Source organism: Theobroma umbraticum, unplaced genomic scaffold (assembly GCF_002168275.2).
Source record: "Theobroma umbraticum cultivar Fairchild unplaced genomic scaffold, ASM216827v3 scaffold_30.0, whole genome shotgun sequence".
NCBI lineage: Eukaryota > Viridiplantae > Streptophyta > Magnoliopsida > Malvales > Malvaceae > Theobroma > Theobroma umbraticum.
In genome coordinates this window covers 10,487,629-10,508,985 of record NW_018397254.1, presented here as the reverse complement: position 1 = coordinate 10,508,985, position 21,357 = coordinate 10,487,629, and the positions used below count along the sequence as shown (strand labels likewise).

The 21,357-nt window shown below is 35.1% G+C and overlaps 2 protein-coding genes across 3 annotated transcripts in view; both read right to left on the bottom strand.

The window, feature by feature from the left end:
* Nucleotides 1-512: 512 nt before the first annotated feature.
* LOC110419073 (uncharacterized) lies at nucleotides 513-15,770 on the bottom strand. 2 transcript variants are annotated; one of them, XM_021431954.1, is made up of 25 exons: nucleotides 15,548-15,770; nucleotides 14,382-14,990; nucleotides 14,154-14,278; nucleotides 13,933-14,027; nucleotides 13,607-13,840; nucleotides 12,781-12,871; nucleotides 11,790-11,841; nucleotides 11,051-11,116; nucleotides 8,512-8,669; nucleotides 7,706-7,776; nucleotides 6,706-6,900; nucleotides 6,463-6,501; nucleotides 5,533-5,640; nucleotides 5,342-5,431; nucleotides 5,092-5,167; nucleotides 4,522-4,618; nucleotides 4,333-4,402; nucleotides 4,068-4,244; nucleotides 3,862-3,984; nucleotides 3,095-3,178; nucleotides 2,277-2,461; nucleotides 2,029-2,167; nucleotides 1,849-1,908; nucleotides 1,448-1,519; nucleotides 513-968 (listed from the first exon to the last, which is right to left on the bottom strand). In XM_021431954.1, the coding sequence occupies exons 2-25, from the start codon at nucleotides 14,963-14,965 to the stop codon at nucleotides 861-863; spliced, it is 3,099 nt and encodes a 1,032-aa protein (XP_021287629.1). In that variant the 5' UTR covers nucleotides 14,966-14,990; nucleotides 15,548-15,770; the 3' UTR covers nucleotides 513-860. The 2 variants fall into 2 exon arrangements, with proteins under 2 accessions (XP_021287629.1, XP_021287638.1); XM_021431963.1 differs by lacking the exon at nucleotides 11,051-11,116.
* A 1,270-nt stretch (nucleotides 15,771-17,040) lies between these two features.
* Nucleotides 17,041-21,357, bottom strand: part of LOC110410012 (glutamine synthetase cytosolic isozyme 1-like) — a 5,171-nt gene continuing 854 nt past the window's right edge. The window contains exons 5-13 of the mRNA XM_021419575.1: nucleotides 21,115-21,221; nucleotides 19,211-19,298; nucleotides 18,960-19,088; nucleotides 18,212-18,286; nucleotides 18,071-18,124; nucleotides 17,899-17,936; nucleotides 17,641-17,800; nucleotides 17,459-17,519; nucleotides 17,041-17,374 (exon numbers count right to left, since the gene is read on the bottom strand). Of these exons, the coding sequence (XP_021275250.1) occupies nucleotides 17,283-17,374; nucleotides 17,459-17,519; nucleotides 17,641-17,800; nucleotides 17,899-17,936; nucleotides 18,071-18,124; nucleotides 18,212-18,286; nucleotides 18,960-19,088; nucleotides 19,211-19,298; nucleotides 21,115-21,221 (804 nt within the window). The 3' untranslated portion in view covers nucleotides 17,041-17,282. The remainder of the gene's footprint in view (nucleotides 17,375-17,458; nucleotides 17,520-17,640; nucleotides 17,801-17,898; nucleotides 17,937-18,070; nucleotides 18,125-18,211; nucleotides 18,287-18,959; nucleotides 19,089-19,210; nucleotides 19,299-21,114; nucleotides 21,222-21,357) is intronic.

The window sequence follows — 21,357 nt, the reverse complement described above, 5'->3', positions numbered from 1 at the left end:
GGTGTTAAATCAAAAGAAAAGAAATATTATCCTGATTAAATAATGTTATGAGTTAATATAGCGTAGTTGTTAGGTTTATGATTTATTATTTTGTAATTATTCTGGTTATGAACGATAGAGATATCAAACATAGTCTAAATGAATTAAGTTTATAATTGTTTTCAGATATGATTTACAAACATTTCGTGTACATACTGCAAACAAGAAACGCATTCATGTATCAAACATAGATGATAGATAATCTAATGTATCCTGATCCATAATTCTATACCTGTAATTTTATTGGTGTAAAAAAATTGACCCACCCATGCACAATGAAGGTCGAACACTAGTAATAATAATAATAATTACAGCCACCATTGTTGCTAATACTAGTAGTAATTCTTTTATAATGCATGTAAAAAAAGTAGAAGAAATTCGAAAATTATGATTTTAAGACAAGGGGGTGAGTCTCTGACCCTCTCATTTCTGATTGAACAACCTTGTTAGTTCAAATCATATAACTTACTGTATGGCGAATTCTTGCTCCTTCACATTGAAATAACATAAAAGGAAGAGCCCAGTTTTAACAAGTATAATAATTAAAATTTTATAACATTTCCATGCTAGCAAGAATCATATACATGGGGCTACAAGCCTGTGAGCCTAGGTAAAATTATTCTGTAGGATCTCCGACATCCCCCCCATCTCCATTGACCACCTCAGTTAAATGACACCACACATTGGCCTCGCAGGCATTATGCCAAAGGCCCTTCTCTCACCCGCTCAAACTGGATGAAAAAGAGGGATTTCCTCTAATGGATGCACTGCCACAGTGCCCCGGTATAAAGAATTAAATCATTAACTCTGCAAAATTTGTTTCAGAAACCAAAAGGTGACTTCCTTCTGCTTCCACCTTCTCCATACTGTTCATTCCATTTTCTCAGCTCATTCATACTCGTAGCATCATAAGCGACAGATGGACCCACCTGTTACAAGAGAATCATGCATCAACTTTATATATCAGACTGGATGTAATAAACAATTTGTTACAAAAGATTGTCACGTTAACAGAATAACTGTAACTATCCAGTAAGAAAAGAGTTGGGTCTCATCAGACAGCTTATGCGTGGGCAAGTTAACCACTGGAGAAAATAAACAAGGGATCAACAACAGTAAGGATTCTTGAGCCACAAAAAAAAAACCCAGAAACAACCTGAATGCACCCCATCAGACAGGTCACAACGGTTAAGAACATTGCTTTACTTGGGAAAGCTGACAATTTGGAATGAAACTCAAAGAGTGAATAGGAGGATCATTAATCTCTACTCTGTACTGAAGAACTTTCATATATTGTGTTCAACTGGGGAAATTGTACATGGCTTTAGGCCATACAACTTACAAGTACAGTTTCGCATTTCATATTAAAGAAGGGAACAGAATCAAAATAAATGTATTAATACACTACCTTAGTTTTTGACTGAATGAAGTCATCCACATTAAGGGCCCTTAATAGGGCAGCTGCATCATTTTTGCCACCCTGGAAATTAAGTGACAAAATATCATCATAAGGGTCAAATAGTAAAATTTTATTTTCTACATAGCAAACAAACCCTTTGTATTTTCACATTCACGGCACTTATGTAACTAAAGGGACTTACAAGGATCTGTCATAAAACATAGTGCAGAAGAATAGTGTTGAGTTTCTAGGGGAATGCTATAAAAGATGGTTAAAGAAAATGCAGGAGGTGCACAAGCATAAGAAAGATAAGAGACATTATCCAAATCAAAAGAAAAGCATAAGCATAGAATCAGACTATTGCCCTACAAAGCACCATCAATACATCATTTAAGTGCACAAACAGGTACCTTCTTTTCTTCTGCTAGAAGTTCTTGCACTGGCCTGTATGCTGCAGCTATACATAGGTTCTGCAATTCAAATTATTAAGAAATATGAGGAGGATATTCAACACTTCAAACGACTAAAAACAGTGTTCGAAGGCTGAGTAGGCTATTCAACATTTCAACTGACTAAAAACAGTGCTCTACCTTCAGATCACTACCAGAATACCCCTCAGTAGCATTTGCAAGCTCGTCGAATGAGAAGTTGGGTCCTAAATTCTCTTGTGCAAGAAATATTTTCAGTATCTTCATACGGTTTCCAGCATCTGGTAGGTCAACATATATCCTAAATTGCCACCCAACATGACTCCATAAGCAATACTGGATACTACCATTACCTTTAGCAAATAAGTAAGAGGAACTTGCTCGCAGAACCTCATGAATATCAGATATACCTTCTTGGCAAGCGGCGAATAACAGCATCATCAAGATCAAATGGCCTATTTGTGGCACCAAGGACGAGAATTCTCTGGCTATCTTTTGACCTTAATCCATCCCAAGCTGCCATGAACTCATTTCTCATTCTCCTAGTTGCTTCATGCTCAAAAGAACCACCACGAGCACCCAGCAAACTATCAACCTGTTATGCAAAATTCATTCCCAAAAATTTATCCAAACATCATGGAAAATGGTTCAAAAATCTTAGAAAAATTAAATTTAACTTGAAAGCCCTAACATGGTATTCATGTGTATGCATCCAAAAAAAACCTCTTAAAAGCCCTAAAATGGTATTCGTGTGTATGCATCCAAAAAACAAAAAGGCACGTTGTTCATGTTATAACTTGTGAAGTATTACATGTTGCAAGAAATAATCGACAATATGGTATTTCACTAGGATTTTCATGAGGCTCATTCAGTGTGCCCCGTTCAATCAATACCTTCCCGTGAGGTTTATTCTCCTTAGAAAATTTCTACAATTTTTTGCAAGAATTTCTATGCCTCATATATCTTATAGGATGGAGTGTATCATTGTCTCTTTCTTCATTTTCTTTCTGCCATTTATCTTATAGGATAGAAGACCTTGCAGGAATTGCGCCATTTGTTAAAAGAAAGAATACTGGTTCTCTCTTTAGAAACAAAAAAGTTCATATTAGGAATGAAAATCTTCACTTCAGATTCAGTTCATCCAACCATTGAGTCTGTCTGGAAACAGTTGTAATAATAAAGTTTGGGACACCTTAGTGCTAAACAAATTTTTGCAAGAGGAACTCACCTCGTCAACAAATATAATGACTGGTGCCAGCTTGCTAGCAAAGGAGAAGAGGGCCTTGGTAAGCTTTTCAGCATCTCCAAACCACTGTGAAGAAGGAAAATGTAATATCAGAATTTTAATTATTTTCAATGCAAACAGAAACAAATAACCTTCACAATAAATTAGAAGAGACTTTTCTTCTTCCTCTATCTTTGTAATCTTCATTTTTGTTCTTCCTTTTGTTGGCCTTGATGTATAAAGTTAGCAAATAGATGGTTTGTCCAATTGACATCCCACTATAGGTAGTATCATTACTCTAAACAGAACAAGCAGATCCTCATTTATCCCTAAACTTTCAATCTTAATATTAAACTATAATTAAGTAATTCAACATAAAAAATTATAAAAAAGAAAATGAAGATACGGAATAAGAGTTTAAAGAAGAGACATTGAGACAAAACAAAGTGAGAACACCTGACATCCTACAAATAAAAATTGCACCGCCTAGCATAAAAACCCAGAAAATGTTCATCTAGTTCAAACCCAAAAGTTGGGTAAATATTCTAATAATTTGCTTCTCAATAAAAAAAAATTCTAATCATTGGCTATTCAAACTTAGGCAAGATTCGCCTCAATCACAGAATTATTATTGACTTGGAAATATAAAATTGATGAAACAGGTAAACAATAATGCTGCAAAACACAGTGCCAAACAACAAATGCGGGGTCTACAAAATGAAACAGGTAATGAATATAACTGAGATGATAACATTAATTTTTCTGCATACCTTCGATGTAAGAGTTGAACCAGTTATGCTGATAAAGTTTGCTCCTGCTTCTGTTGCCAGTGCCTTAGCAAGAAGGGTTTTCCCAGTTCCAGGAGGACCAAAAAGTAATATCCCTTTGCAAGGCTGAAAAAAGCTTCAAAAAATCACATACAGAGAACTTATCTAATCTCCATTAAAATCAACAGAACAAAAAACAGGTCAAATACCCTCAATAAATTTCCATGAGAAAAAAGTTCTGGCCTCCTCATTGGAAGAATGACAAGTTCATTCAATGCCTTCTTCACATCTTCAAGAGCACCTATATCATCAAATTTGACACCAACTTCACCAGGTGGTACCACTGCTGAAACAAAGTTGCTTTCATAGTCATCCTTTGCAAGGTTCTACAAAATTTACATGAAGTAAACTCAGCATTGATGTCACATTCAAGTTTCACTATCTCTTTATGAACAATGGGAATGAAATTCATGCCTTCAAGTTTTGTGCAGGCTTTCGAGATATTGTTTCTTGCTCCTTCAACCTCAAAACTGCAATTTCGAGGCTTCACATGAAAGGAAGAGCAGTAAAAATAATGCAGTGGAAGCCTTTTACATATACAGGGCATACATTCACATTGTCACTATCATGCATGCACATATTTATCTGTTTATAGAGACATACCTTTCACGAGGCAGACATAATCTTTCCCCTCTTATGGAAGGGAGTGTGCAAGATGATAAGTAATGATTTTTAGCCCAACCAACAACCTTCTCAGCTTCTGCCAACAAAGTTTGGGGGGGAAATCAGTACCAAACTGATTTATAATACAAGGAAAAAGAATCAATCTCATTTGCTACAGACAACAAAGTGGTATGACAGTAATCCAGCAGAAGTCAAGCCCAAAATTGAACTAGCATATAGAATAGTGAAATTTTCGGCTTCTTAATTTTACATGGAAATAGCAATTACAGTTGATGGCATTTATTATTGCAACCACAAGGGCAAAATTGGGAATGCCAACAATAAGCATCAGATATCAACAGTTAAAATAAATCAACTCAGTTTTAGAGGTCAAATTGACTCGTACTGCACCAAGACTCGACCAAATAACTTGGGCGTACAAGAATATGGACAGTCAGCATTCTTTATTATTTTTAGGTCAGGGAAAGAAAAGGAGAAAATTATAAATTAAATTTACAACAATTTGATTAAAGTAAAAGATGCTGAAAGAAAATTCATTTAAATCCTTACTCCGCTTTGTCAGTATCACACCATCAGTATTTGCATGCAATAGGTCCAAACATGACAGCTCATTTTCTTCAAGAACCTGCAAGACAATTGCTTCAGCATTAAGATTCCCACAAAAAACAAAATGTTTCAATGATATTAAAAGTACCTCTCACATTCATTTGCACTCCACAACTGAAATCAAGTTCAATTCTTTTAAACGTAAAATTGACTAGAAAAGCTGCCAATAATCCAATTGAAACTGACTGCATACCTTATGCAATTCATTTACATTGCTTCTTGATATCACAATTCGCCGGTCCTCGTCAAGTTGTTTATTAAATATTCTAAGAAGATCTTCCTCCTGGGAGAAGTAGAAACAGATTTAAAGAGAGAGACAGAGACAAAGACGTCTTGATAACTAAGCATATTCTTAAGTTTCTTCCCTTTTGCAAAAGAAATTACCTTAGGAGGATGTATACACAAAACATTAGCGAAAAGCCTATATAGTTCATCATCATCCGACCTCTTGGTCACTTTAAGTCCCTCAGTAAGGCGCTTCAAAGGGAGAGGCTGCAAAATACAAGCAACTAATGTTAAAAGATTGCTGAGAGAGAGAGCTTGAATTCCAAGGTAATAAAGAGCCCACAACCACAAGGATAACCACGACAACACTTTACAAACCATAAACATGAAAAGGCAAATACAAGAACCTCCTCTTTCAGATTTAAATAACACAAACAACAAGCAGTCGATTCTTCAATAAAGCCCTGCCCTAAGCAAAAGAAACAGCTTGCATGAGGAAAAAATCATTCCTCAAGCCATAACCATGCCTACAGAGAACACATCTGAAGTGAAGACCTAGAGATTGTCAGATCCCCGCCTAACATTCTCCAGCAGCAAGGCATTGAGCATTTAAATAGCCAAGACATAGTTTTCTTGCAAGGACTCAAAGATTAGAAAAGGGTAAAAATAAAAATGCTATGTGATGAGCACTTGAATCACCTAGATATAAGTTTTGTTGCAAGGAATTGAAGTTTAGTAAGTTGTGAATTGATTGAGTTTGATTAAATAAAGAAAGAACAACCCTAACCAAGAATCAACAGAATGGCAACATACCAGAAGTGCAAAAATATTTCCCTCAAAACCTGTTAATATTATATAGCAGACGTATTGCAGAAGCTTCTATTAGGAATATAATTACATCCTACAGAGAAATTAAAAAGACCTACTCATGTAAGTTAACAATAGTTAATAAATTTAAAAAACCCAACCAAGATGAATCTACAGGGTCAACACTTGAATAGAATAGAAAATTTTCAAAAATAAAAAAACACTTGAATAGAAAGATGCATTCCATGCCAAATGCATTACAATAAAGTTAGCAAGTATTACCAGTTTTGCAAGGCGACCAAAATTTGGGAGTATCATCGTCTGTTAAAGATTGTAGAGCAATTAAAGACAGAAAATATGGAAAAAGTTAATGCCAATAATTAAAAAGTAAAAGTTTTAAATAAACACAAGCAACTCTTATGAGGTAGAGTGTGCTTTTATGTGAGTACATGCAATTTGTGTTTGAATATGTTAAAATACAAACAAACTACATAGAGCTTCAGATATTCAGCTCTCAAAACTTACAAATTTCTCTTTCTCCTTTGACCCTGTTTCAACTTTGTTCTGCCCGCAAATCAAAACAACAGGACCTGATAAGTTGTCAAACATTTCTCGAACCCTGCAGACAAACTCCTTACGATTTGACTTGGGAACCGCCCTAGACAACCACTGTGAAGAATCTTGAAAATATACAATAAGAGGTTGCATGGAATGCAAAACCTGAAAAGAAGGCCAAAGCATTCATTAAGGAGTTCCAGCTTAAGACTCAATTAATAGGTCAAGACACAGATTTACTTGTAGACTAGAAAACATCAGAAGCTTCAAATATTCAATATATGGTATCTGGAAGCAGAAAGTGGTAGAATTCTTTAAGGTTGCTTTTGAGAACTTAACTTTGGATTTTTTATTTCAAGTTTTTAGATTTCAAATCTTTATTTGGAACTCGTGAATTTTACCTTTGCTTGGTTAAATTTAGGATTCAAAATTCAAAACTTCAAATTTAAAGAAGGGAGAGAACGTTAAACAGCTAGAATTTGACAAATCCTACTTTAAAAAGTAATATGAAATCCAAATTTGAACTTTAAAAATTCCTCGTGTGTTTACCTCAAAATCCAAATTCAGTTTTTTAAAACCACTGCCAAAAAGTGAATTTGAATTTTAAAATCCAAATCCCACTCACCAAATACAAGCTCCCAAACAGGCAATAAAGGAACACTAGGAGCCCAAAAGAATACAATAAGTGTTATGGATAATACCAAAGGCCCCTCCAGGACACAATCAGGCATTGAAGTTTATCTGAGGCAGCCCAAAAGGTTGTAGTTTTGTTGGCTACCACACATTAGTTTTAACTTACTGGAGGTAAAAATACAACCTCTAAAACCAAGAGTAATGGACTTTGGGGAAAACAGAAATAAAGAATTTGAAGCACTGATGTTATAGTAGAGTTTTTCTTTTCTTCACTTGAATCACTCATGTTATTAGATTCTACAGCAAAATGGCAGAACAACCTATCTGAAAATTTTACCTCGCATAAAGCTTCCATGGCAATGTAGCAGTCCTCTGCCTGAGTATCACGATCATGCTCAATGTCCTTAACTGTTAACAAGTTGTCAGTTTATTTAACTTTAGATGAACAACACATTGCTGACACTAACAGAATCAGATTTGAACAAACAGAAAGCACATGCAAAAAAATAAAATAGATCATTATAAACCAAACACAATTCTCCCATAATATAATATCTAACAAATGTAACCGAATATTTTGACGTCTCAAAGGCAAAAAACAAGTTCATAGAAAATAAAGCATCGTATGCAGAGGATATCAAGCCTAGACAAGAAGAAAAAATATCCCTTTCATACAACTAGCCAATAGAAAAGTTGAAAAATAGTTGTGGCATCTCAACAACTTATATAAAACATTTCCTAAGAAACTAAGGTCAATGAAAAAAAACATTCGAAATAATCAAATAGCTATTCCATCAGGATGTATGATTTTCAAGAATATCTTGCCTACTTTAAACAATTCAGTGCTTATCAACAACAAAAGAAAATATCAGCGCAAGTGGCACAATAATGTGAACATTCATGTTAAGTTTGCTATAATCCAATATTTCTTCTACCACAAACAGTAGATTAGGTTTAACAGATTCTGGTTGAGAACTTCAAAAGCTTCTTATTTTTAAACAAGCTCTTAGTAAACTGAGTTTTAGTAACAGGAAACACTGAGGCAAGAATAGCATTATGAAGACTCATGGTAAATAGCGAGGTTGAAAAGATGATTTAGATTGAAACCCAAAAATATAATCCCTAATGAAGTAAGATGCATACCATCTATCCAATAAACTGGTGGGCTTGCAGAATTCTTTGTGGATTTCTCATCCTTTTCTTCTCCTTTTGCTTTGTTATTGCTACAAATGTCCAAAATGACAGCAACTCTGTCTCCATCCACCTCATATACCTCCCCACGTTGACCGCTAGATAAGGGTCTGCATACATCACAGATTAGTTAAAAATGCTACAAGTATATTAAAATTAGGACATTAAAAATAAAAATATATGGCTATAACTTGAAGCCTAAATCCTTCCAGAGAGAAGTTCAAGCTTCATTAGAACCTCAACTATCAATAGTTTTTTCTTTAGAAAAAGAAAAGAACCCCAGGCTAGAATAAAGAACCATAAACACAGAAAATGCATTGCAGTTAGTAAAATGACAATTCAAATACATAACAGCTAAAAGCAATTCCACAGAACTCTAGGTTTAAGATAATTTGCTGCAAGGACCTCTGGACCTGAATAAGATGTAAGTCACATTCAGATACTAATACAGGATGTATCCAAATGGTTCTGGATAATTTGACATAAGGATTCACACATAATGCTGATCACATTAAGTCACATTCAGATACTTATACAGGATTGTATCCAAATGGTTCTGGATAATTTGAAATAAGGATTCACACATAATGCTGATCACATTAAGATATTAGTACCAGATATTCAATCATATTGTGTAGCCAAAGTAGCAATTTGAAACATCAAAATGGCACCTTCTTAAAGAGATATTATTTTCTAAATATACGGGTATGTCCAGTTATCCATTCCTAAATTGCATGATTAGGAAATTCCCAACCTATTAATTAGTTTTCTTCTTTGCCAATAACATGCTTAAAACTTGAAACAGAAAAATAACCCTGCCATTTATAATCCACAATTGTTAGAAATACAGAATCTATATCATCACATTCTACTCCTACCCTCCATAATTATCCACCCGTCTATTCTAGAAAATCCAAAGCATTCAAGTTGTATGTAACCAGATTAAATGTCCCTGAAAGGGCTAACATTTCTAAAACCAGCAGGCATAACTGGATCTGCAAGTAATAAAGAAAAATACCGTCCCTTAACTCACTTGATCAAGTAAAAGAAAGAAAAATTGGGAATGTATCAAAGAGGTGATTTGCATTTAAAAAACTCTCTCTCTCTCTCTCTAATATATTAATAATAATAATAAAAATAAGCAAAAGACTATTTTCTTATATGCAGCCAATAATATCTATTAAACAATTGGCATGTCATACTCTTAGAGAAAGAACACAAGGATTCCAACAAAAGAATGTCCACATTATCAAAATTTCCATGGAGATACTGTTTGCATCATCTTTTCCATTATAGTTGTTTCTCTAAAAGGGAAAAAAATCTGCAGCCACATTCTACTCCAAAACTTTTTGGAGTTCCCTTTTTCTAAACCCATGATCCATTTCCAAGCACAATGCAACAGTCAATGAATTCATTATACCTGTAACTGTTAAGACAGCCAAAACTAAGAAGCCAAGTCAACCTATCCAGTGCCGACACTAATATTACAATGACTTAGATTGGTGGCTCTTCAGCTCTGCTTGGTAGGGAGGATAGGAAAATGGGAAGATAGAATATTGGTATCGGAGAAAGGTGAAAAGATAGAAAGCATGTTACTTTTACACACAGGTGAGCAGGGTAGGAAAGATAGAAAAATGGAGAATATGATTTTCCTTTTAATCTATTGCTTGGTAGAGTTGAAAAGTGGAACGAAAGAAAATGAAAATCACATTATTTTAACATTATAACCTATGCAAGTGGAGATAAAAAGCTAAAATCTAAAAAAGAGATGGATAGTCTTGTAAATTTACAAAACCTGACTGACACCTCTTTCATTTTCTCTCATCCAATCTTTCCAAATTGGAATGATTTGTTTTTGTGCACAAGGAAAGGCCATTTCTCCTATTTCCTTTCGCTCATTTTTCTTCCTACCAAGCACCAGTGAAAATTATTTTCTTTCCAATTTTCTACCCACTTCCTGCCATCCTCCCACTTCTCCATCCTACCAGGCAAAACAGTAACGACACAAGAATCTGAAGTTGATAATTTGAACCCATCCTAAGTAAGAAGGAATTCAGGAGAAAAAGGGAAGGAAAATGACCAGCACGATGGGAAGCATATTGAACATTTGAAACCAGCATAGTTGACAACCATAGTTACTACTCGCGATAATTAAAAAAAAAAAGTACCACTACTGAAAGGACAAAATCAATTCGTGAGTTCAAAATAACTGAACAGAAAGTAAAGTCAAAGGAAAGTATCACTGAAATCTTTCTAAGCTTCTAATCTTATAAAGACTCACATCTTTCTTGGTTAGCAAATTTTATCTACCCACCAAGAAAATTACTATGCATCATTCGCTCACGGGAGTAAATTTTGGAAGAAAACTAAGGAACCCATAGGATCCTTAATGAAAAGGAACCATCATTACAAAATGCATTTTCAAGAACACCCAAAGAACAATAGGTTTGATAGTTCTTCTTCTATACATCAGGATGACTTACCAACCCACCTGCGTCGAATACTTGTATAAACATTAGTTGGACCATCAGATGTTGGTATCTTCCCCAATATGATCCTGTGATGTATATATATGTCAATATCATTTGAGGGTGAAGTCAAAGTTCATGGAGAGGAAGAATTTAAGGGTGGGGGTTTCTAGGAGGCAGACAACAGCTATGACCCTCCTAGCAGCATTGTTGTTACAGATCATTATATTCAACTATCTAGTAGCCCAAACCATTTGATTTCAACAAACAGAAACAGCCAACAGGTACGCCCTGATACTCCAAAGTGAAGAGCCCACGGTCTCAAAAAGCTAGGGCGTTTAAAAAGAATAGTCAATAAGGCATCTCACCAGCAGATGGATGATAACTGGTCACTAATCCCTCCATCATTTGGAACCCATAATAAATGTTTGTACCAAAAGGAAAGCACAATAGAAACGATAAAAATAAACACCAAATTGACAAGAGATCCATCCCCAACGTAATGAGCTTCAAAAAAGCATAACTATGGTCACTGCATTTCTTCTTCTTTAACATTTCTATTTGAAGTTATAAAATGTCGTAAAGTAAAATCACAGACAGGCATTATACATTCATCATTTTCATTTCTTTAACAAATCAAACATTGTTAAAGTGATACAACTTAGAGCAGAGCAGAATCTTGAGTGAAATCACCATATAGAAGAACAGGTTAAATATACCACAAACCAAAACAATATACAGATATACCAATACATTACTTACTTTCTGTCAGCTTCAATCTGCACATCAGGTCCAATATACTTCACCCGGTCCCCTGAAAGAGAATCAAAAATCAGTTGGAAGAAAAGGTAAAAAGTAAAAGTCATCACAACCACTGCACTGACAAATCAAATTTTATTTCCATAGCAACACTAAAAGACAGCTGATGATACTTTCAAATCACTGTCCATCACCACATTCTTTTTTTTTTTTGAGGGGGGTGGTAATAATACAACATTCATCTTTGCTTTATATTATCTCTCTCTTCTGATAAGTAATTTCCTTGGCAGATAAACCCACGTCTCAAGCAAATTCAACTCATGCACCCCCCCCCCCCCCCCCCCCCCCCCCCCAATATACCTGTGAACATGCCAATAGAGTCTAACAACCACAACATATTTTTCCAATTTTAACTTTCACAAACACCTTGTGTAGATAGAAGTGTGATGGAGAATAAGAAACAATTACCAAGAGCATTGCTTAATACATGCCAAAGGAAAAAAGACAGTTTTTCAGTACAAAGCGTATCCTACGTATCAAACCAATGAGTGAAGAAACCGCCAGAAAACATACCATTTCAAAAGATTGAGTAATTAACAAAAGAATATCTGAATGTGTTAACCTAGCAGCATTTACCATATCAGTGGCATGAAATTTTATTTTTTTTCTTGACTTTCCTGAGTGAAGGACTTACTGAAAACCAGACCATGGCATTCTACAAGTATTTTCTATTTTTAGCAACAAGTTTCCACAGTCAAAGACATACAACATCCACATAAAAATAAATTCAGAGGAAAACATAAAGGAAGAAGATGTAGAGAAAAAGCTCATCTGACAGATAATCGTACATGTTCTTGTTTAAATTAAATACAACAATAAGGAGGGGAAACAATACTAGCTATTAAGGAATAGACATTTTAAAATGCATTGAACTTCCAAATGAATGTATATTTAACCAACACGCTTGCATACATAGCCACCAGAAATTAGTTACCTTTCTTAAGCAGCCACTTGGATTTATCAGCAGATTCATCAGCCTCAGACTTTGAAGATTCAGAGGAACTCTCAGATTCTCCAGATACCCTCTGCCACAGATGTAATAACAAAATCAGCAAGAGTTCAACCCCATCGTACAACAAGTTTTAGAGAGCCTTTGAATACAAATGTACAAGAAATCAGGAATTCCATGTAAGACATAATAATAACACAAAGAACTGAGATTTAAACTAACCTATCGAGGAGTTAACAGTACATAATCTATTGCTGATAAGATAATCCTATGTCGCATACAACTTGTTCAAACTTAAAGAGCAAGAATCCTTTTCAACCCATTGCAGAACAGACTCAAACATTCCTTCTTACTCCCACACCACTTTCTGAGAATTTTCTGTCATGGGGACATTGCTCGCAGTTTTCACTAACTACTATACTCCCATCTTTTAGTCACAGAATATCTCAGAAAGTACATAATATGTGGCTTTATTCAGCTCTGCAGCCTCACCAACTACTTACTCCCATTTAACACGTCAAGAGAGATGAAATAAATGGACACAGAAAACTAAAAATAATGGTGAGAAAATTTCATTTACCCTCTTAAGGTATCATGAAACCACAAAAAATGCCCTCATATTATATTAACAGCATGAACCCCACCCAACTTTTAACTTTTAAGCCCATTACTCACTCTAAACACTTTCAGTTAAGATAATGATGCCCTTTCCTACTAAGCATTTTTCTAAAGAAACTTTTCCTAGAAGAGTATGACAAAATATGTAAGTTACATTCTCAGCTCAAAGAACAACACCTCCATGAACAAATACCTTCTCAAACTCTTCAAGGTTGTAGGGTACAAGCTTCTTAAGGGCTGCTTCAGCAGTTGCCTGCACTTCATCCACATCACTACAGTCTGTTCTTGTCTCATTGGTGCTTGTCCAGTCTTCCTCATTACTTGCATCATTCTCATCCTCAATCTCGGACTCTGAAGTACACTCTACTGCAGATTCCAGGTTATCATCATCTGATTCAGACTCAGACGAGCAATCATCACCAAAATCCTAGAAGAAAAAAGAACATTTAAAAGACCCATTTTGGGAGCATAATTAAAAGGCAAACAAAAGGTTGAATTTCCAAGTCATTCAACTCTTACAAATGGAGCAAGAACACTGCTATCAAGCACCAAAAATGGCACTTGTAACTCTCGTGCTAGCGCCCTAACTAATCTCTCGCGATAAAGTTCAGTGCCTACAGATGGCAAGACTAAATTTATTAAAACGCACAACATAATTTTTAAGTAATAAAGGGAAAGCATGGACACAAGACTACAAGGAAAATATATTGAAGCAAAAATATATTATATCAGGTGCATACCTGGAACACTCTGAAGCAATATTCTCCCACTTGAAGATGCCAATCGAGCACCATAAGAAGTAGTTAAATTTTTATGTTTCAAATGGGAAGCAACACATTCAACCAAAATATTTTTGGTATTCTCACTGCAGAGAAGACAAAAAAGAATTGTAGTAAATTAATAACTGCATAACAAGATAATCTAAAGGCAAAAAAGGAAAGTCAAGAAATACTGTGAATAATATTTACTGAATGTAATAAGGAAATGTTTCCCAAGAAACATGTATTTTCTCCCAAGGCACAATCCTGCGCAAGAACTCATTTTTAAACTTCTCACGTCTGGTCAAAAATGGTGATTCCTTCTTCTTACTCTCTATAGAAAGCTTTTCATTATTGAGCCATTCCCTTTGATCCTGTTCCCCAAGCTGAGCATGTGCATCAGAAGGCTTCACATTCTCCCCAACCTTTTCCTGCCAAGTCTTTCCTTTATCAAAGTTAACCCCATCATTCACGGGTCTATAATTATCCTCACTAGCATTCCTTCCATCACCTTTGGAACTATACACACGTAACTGATGGTTACTAAAACATGGAGCAGACCTTCCATAAAATCCCGTATATGTAAACGCAGAAGCAGTACATTGAGCATAAGATGAATTCGAAAGATTTTTTCTAATCAAACTACCATCCCGATAACCAGTCCCAACTGCATAAGGGCTGTTCAAAGATCGATAACACGCATGATCCTGGAAATGTGGCCTAATTACATGTTTCCACTGTTGAAACACTAAACCCCATCTCTGGCTTCTACCCCAGATTCTCTTAGCATACATTGTAACCAGCTGTTATTCTTGAAACCTGTGTTGCAAAGTGTGCTTCCATCAGTTCATATGGTTTGCAAGTAATATATTAACTACAAAAGATATATAGGGAAAGAGCGGTCATCTCAAAAGAAACACTATCAAAACAACATTTTCTATCAAATTTCGAAGCCATTCATTGCTTTTTTTTTTCTCAATGCAAGCCACTTCGTTTCCGTAAGAAATGGGGAAAGAGAAAAGAAAATGTTTTCCGAAAAACATGCCCAAGAATTAACCGAAATCAAGAACCTCTTAAGTTGTGGGAAAATGGGCGTTTCGTGGAAAACTGAAACCGTCGGAGAAGTCGTTTCCTTAGAAAATCCAGTTTCGCAATCCAATGCTTGGAAAATGAACAAGTTAGCTTTTCAAACCTTAAGGTGAGGTTAAAGATTTTTCATTTCCTCTTCTCTTTCGATACTTTGCCCGTAACCAAACGCACAAAGATGACCACAACTCCCAAAACAATAGTATAATTCTATCCAATGAAAAGCTAAATTAAATTAAAAAAAAAAAGAAGAAAATGGCCAAAGACACGCAAATAAATAAGTAACAAACCTCTTGCTAATGTTACCAAAGTTAAAGCGTTGTTTGTTGTTGAATGGACATGTTCGGCAGCAACAGGCTTTCTCAGAAACAGAGAGAAGAAAGAAGGATTGGTAAAACGAGATATGCGAAGGAAAGTGCAAGAAGAGCGTTTAGAACAAACGAGAGAAGCGGAGATAAGATCTGGTGAAGCGAGTGCAAGACAGAAGCAACTCAAGTCATATGATGTCGTGTTTCTGTGTGTAGGTTTGATTAAGTGATTGTTTTTAAGTTGGTTTTAATCACAGGGCTAGGGTTTCTGGGCCAACAACGCAAACCGCCTTCTCTCTTCTCGTGGTCATCGCCTTGGGTTGACTTTTAAGGCCCAAGATTTGTAACTAAATCGGGCCCTCCTCTCGCTACGACCCGTTAATTGATTTCCTTTCATACATTTTTTTAAAAAATAAATATATTTATTTGAAACCAGGCCTAGCAACTAATCCTAAATATATCTCAAAGTATTTTTTGAATATTATTCAAGAAGAAATATATTCATAAAGACAAAACTGGAAATAACGTCTAAATTGTGTAACGCTTTAGAAGGTCTCATCATTGGTATAAATCGTTGGGCATGAGCTTGATGCCACTATGGTAGTTTAGTTCTTAATAAATTTAGTTATGACAACACATCCAAAGTAACACTTTGGTTTGTCATTCTTGTAAGCTAATTCAAGAAGATTGGATTATACAGATTCCTCATATCTTATGAAAGATCAACTATTGTGCTGTTTATTTGGTCAATACAGTGCATGCTGTGTCTCTATGAAACATATTTTAGAGGATCCTCCTCTACTACATATTCTTCCTTTATGAAAATGTAAGTAGGGAAGGAGTTGTTAGCAGTTTTTTTTTTATTTTTTATGTTCTTATGTCATGTATCAATTAGTTATACTACTTATTTATTTAAAGATACATTGAGTAATTAATAGATGAGTTTTTATTAGTCAAATATGAATTTTATCTTTAAAGTATCTTAATTTATTTAAACATAAGTTGCACTACTTATAACTGAAATGAACAAATCGTGTATATTTATCTTAAGCTAATCAACAAAATTAATTATTTTAGAATTAATTACACATCTAACTTAAAATGATATCACCAAGTCCACACAATATTGCATGATTTGTCTTCAAAATTTTTTTAATTTATTAATTTTCACAGACATAAGACAATTTGTAATTAGACAACAAAAACTTTCTCCTTCTGCAAATATATCTCCCAAAATCTAGGCAGCATCATTCACAAGCGTTATGGCTGTCATCCTGTTCCTAACCTGCTCAAGCAACCGATTACGTCATGTTAGCATATTATTAGATTGTTGTAGACGGATATCTGGCTGCGTTAGCTGTATTTACTTGTTATGATCATCTTTCAATTTCATTAGCCAGTTTCCATCCTCGATGACCCTGGTACAACGGCCAACTAGCATCTCTGCTGCCATGATGGATAGCACAATCATGCCATAATTCAAATCAACTACCTTTTTTATTTAAGAGACCAATAAGGTCGTTTGTTCGATCAATCAGCAGAAAGCAAATGACTAACTAAAAGCAGAACAACACATTGAATGCCAATCCCAGCAATTCAAAGCAACAAAAACAAGTTCACCCACTCGCCCAACAAAGAAGATGAGAGGATTATGATATAGATTGTTAATCTTATGTAGCTGTTTCCTTCTCAACTTCCAAAGCACCTGTTTCCACCTCTAAGGCTTCCAGAGAATGGTGGTTTCAGCGATCATTGATGTCACAACGTAGGGATCCATGTTGGATGCGGGCCTTCTGTCTTCGAAGTAACCTGTAAATTACATACATGACCGGGAATATTAAATACGAGGAATTCAAGAAATGAGAAATCACGACAACGCAAACGAATGCTTACCTTTTCCTGCCTTCTCAGTGTCACGGCCAACACGGATGGAGGCTCCCCTGTTTGCAACGCCCTGGAATTTGGACATCGCAAGCAAAATATTCATTTAGTAATAAGAAAATGGAGATATATTCGTATGGCAGTGATGAAACGTATGGGAGAATCAAAGCCTTTTGAGCTTGTTACTAACTTACCCAAGAGAACGAATTGATATCTGCAGTCTCATGACGACCTGTTAGGCGTCTCTCGTTACCCTCTCCATAGGCAGCAATGTGCTCCTTGTGGCGCAAACCGAGCTTCTCAATGGCCTTCTTGATCACATGGATGCCGCCATCATTTCTCATGGACTTTGTGCTGAGAGAAAATTTTATTTCAACTAATTCACTCTTTGTGTGTCAAAGGAGAATATATGCGTAACTAATTTAGAGCACATTTCTTTTACTAGTATCTACCTGTAGTTGGTGTGAGCCCCTGCACCGTTCCAGTCACCCTGATTATGGAAAAGCATTGCAAAGAGGGAAAATGGTAAAGAAATAGACCAGGAACAATAGCTAAACGAAAACAAAGGGAAAAGTGGGGTCAAATTTAGGGGAAAAGGTATCAGATTGCAGCATTAAAACAAACCGGTATTGGTTTGGGGTCGAAAGAAAGAGCCACTCCAGCAATTTCAGTGATTCGCTGTTTAAACAAGCAAATTAAAGATGTTATAAAAATTCCTTAAAAGGCAAATTCACTAACTAATATACACTAGAATCAGGAGCATACCTCGAGAATGTATCGGGCAATCCACAATTGATCTCCCGCATGAATCCCAACACATGGTCCTACTTGAAATTCCCACTGTTTACACAAAGCATGAGACCAATAAATATTTCATTCATTAATACTTGACTCCTTGAAGAGCCACATATTTATCTTTTCTTGTTTTCACTAACATTCTTTTTTGGCTATTCATGGAGTAAGAGATTAGATTATTAGAGAGAAAAATGGCACGTGTTCCTCCATTGTTTTCACTACAATTCTTTCTTTTTTTTTTTTGGTTGCTTATAGAGGAAAATTGTTTGGAAAGTGAAACAGCTTACAGAGGAAGGGATTCAATTGCCTCAAGAGTGAAATAGCTTTAAGAGAAATGGGTTAGATTGCTAGGAATACTACTCCCATTTGTTGTTTTCTTAAAAGTTCTTCACTTCTTTTGGTGGTCATGGAGAAAGAGAATGAATTGCTTGAAGAGAGAAACTGCTTATAGAGAAATGGATATTGGGTTAATTGGAGAGGGAAATGAGTTATAGAGAAAAAGATTTTGGTTTCCCTTTATAAGTCTTCTATATAGCTTCCTCCTTTATGCTCAGTTAGCTGTCAATTTGTTTAGTAAAGAATTGTAGTTTGGTACTCACAGTGCAATATCTGAAAAAAAATTTTCTCCAACTGTTAATGCTATTGTTTTCCTTTTTGTTTAACTAGGTTATCAACTAGTGGCAAATGAAGCTGGATCAGAACAAAGAACAGAACGCACCTGACCAGGCATCACCTCCCCGTTGATTCCACTGATGTTAATGCCAGCATAAAGGCAAGCCTTGTAATGGGAGTTCACAATGTCTCTGCCAAAGGACTTGTCAGCTCCTACCCCACAGTAATAAGGGCCCTGCATTGATGACAAAACTTGGTTTTTTCAGATGATGATCTGCTCCGACGGCTCTAAACCAAAGGCTTGGACAGTTCGGTTAACGTGATATCAATCAAAGAGTGCAGTGTGATATCTTGTACCTGTGGTCCTGGAAATCCTCCAACAGGCCATCCAAGAGGCCACTTAACGTCCTTCTGAAGGAGAGTGTACTCTTGCTCAATCCCATACCTGATTCCAATAGGAAAGACAAGGAAATAGAGTGGGAATTAAACTAAAGCGCCATTACATAATTTTTTGATGGTAATAGATATTATATTTATTCTACCTTATACCAAAATATAAAATAAGGAATGCAAACTAGTTGAAAACCACTCTGGCCTGTAAATATGAGTTCTCAAGACATTACTGACATGAAATGACAAAAAAAGAGAGTAATCCACCTACCATAGTCTCATTAACAATATAACATTTCCTTTTTCACTTTTTCTTTTTTTTTTTGTACAAAATGATTTATAATTTATGGATGAACTTGATATATTTAATTCATTTTTTGTCAGCTTAATAAATAAATACAACTATATACCAAAATAAATAAATAAAACAACTGAGAATGATAGAATATTATTTGCTTTTACTTGTTCTTTTTATTTATATTCAACATCTCAAACAGTAGGAAATAGGTTAGCTAACTTTCGCCCATTGACTTGTCTATTGACTAACCCAACCCAAATGTTAGGCACAAGATAGAGATACAACATTAGTTGAACACCTAATTATATACTAGTTATAAGAGTATAATAATAAACACTAAGGCAAAAGGTTTCTACTATAATTTATAAGCACGAAAACCTACCCGGCCCCCAATATAATAATTACATATAAAATGTATCGTTTTGACTTACAAGCTTCATAGATTTAAATTATTTTGCATTTTAATAATGATCTAAAACAAAAAAGAAAGAAAGAGAGAGAGAGATAGCTGCTTTTTAAGCTATTTCCATACACTAACTCATCGAAACCTATTCAATATAAAAAAACAAATCAGAAAGAAAAAAAATAAATAGAAAGAAAGAACTGTATCTATGTCCTTTCTTTGTAGAAAATTAGGTGATTCTTTGTTCATAAAATATAAAAGAGCAATCTAAAAGGATCCTATCTACTCCACCATTTGGGAATATGATATGACAAGATACCATGATGACATTCACAAAGGGCCAAAATGTACAATTTAATTAATTATTGGCCCTACGGAGGAGTTAGCTTTGTACTTATCCAAAGAGCAGGGCACATGCCGACACCATAATTATGTATTTGCCTACGAAGAATATAGAAATAATATGTTTACGAGAGAATGATGGATAATGATTTAAATTACTCAAAGAATATGGTCACAAAAGTTCTTGAAATTTTTTAAAATATTATACTAAATCCTCGTCCATTCCATAATTAATAAAACTTAATTTGACGTTTTTTAATAAAATTGTTTATGTTTGATCACTATTTATTTGTAAATCTATCTTTGAAAAAAAAATTACGTTTTAAAAAGCTTTGTATGAGATAGTTTATATATATATATATTCATTAAAATTTAATTTAACTACCAATTTAAAATAATTAATGCTAAAATTTAAACAAAATTGACAAGACAACATATTGGAACCAAAACAATATATTATTTGCATATGAACACAAGACGTTGACTAGTCAAAATTACAGCCGGTCAAAGGTCAAGCAACTTAAAGGAGCCAGATACTGAAATGCTCATTTTTCTAATGGTGACTTTTTGATTTGGTGAAGTTTGGACCAACCCCACCAACCCCTCGCATGTAACAACAACATACAGTCCAATACCCCAAAACACGAGACCACCTAACCCCGCCTGACCGACCGGCGGTTGATACTCGAATGGTGTTAATTAGTAACTAGCAGTATTTTTGTGGTCCATGATTTTTCCTTTTCATCTATAGTTAGGAATGCCATTTTTCTGCTATTTTTAACGAGTGCTCCGTTAAAAAAATAAATAAGAAAGGGTAAATAAAATTACCATGGCTCCTCAGCAGCAACATCCGAGTGGCTAAAGATCTTGGCAGCATTGAATCGCTTATTGGTGGGAATGGGGTCGCCGGCTGGCGTGTAAGTATCGCACATCACCTATTATGATTATTATTCATTTGCAAAGACACAATTAACCCCCCGTTGACTTTCTTTTCCGCCTACAAATAATATTAGCATAAAAAGGGCAAAAATATCTCTTGGTAATCACGGTATTTCATTTTCCTATACTACT

What these genes read in the sequence shown, in the direction of transcription:
- LOC110419073 (XM_021431954.1), bottom strand. Translation starts at nt 14,965, where the DNA reads ATGTATGCTAAGAGAATCTGGGGTAGAAGCCAGAGATGGGGTTTAGTG. An exon ending in TATACAAGTATTCGACGCAG is followed by an intron (nt 8,670 to 11,050) that starts GTGGGTTGGTAA and finishes TGATGTATGCAG; the next exon opens with ACCCTTATCTAGCGGTCAAC. An exon ending in ATTCGCCGCTTGCCAAGAAG is followed by an intron (nt 2,168 to 2,276) that starts GTATATCTGATA and finishes GTGGCAATTTAG; the next exon opens with GATATATGTTGACCTACCAG.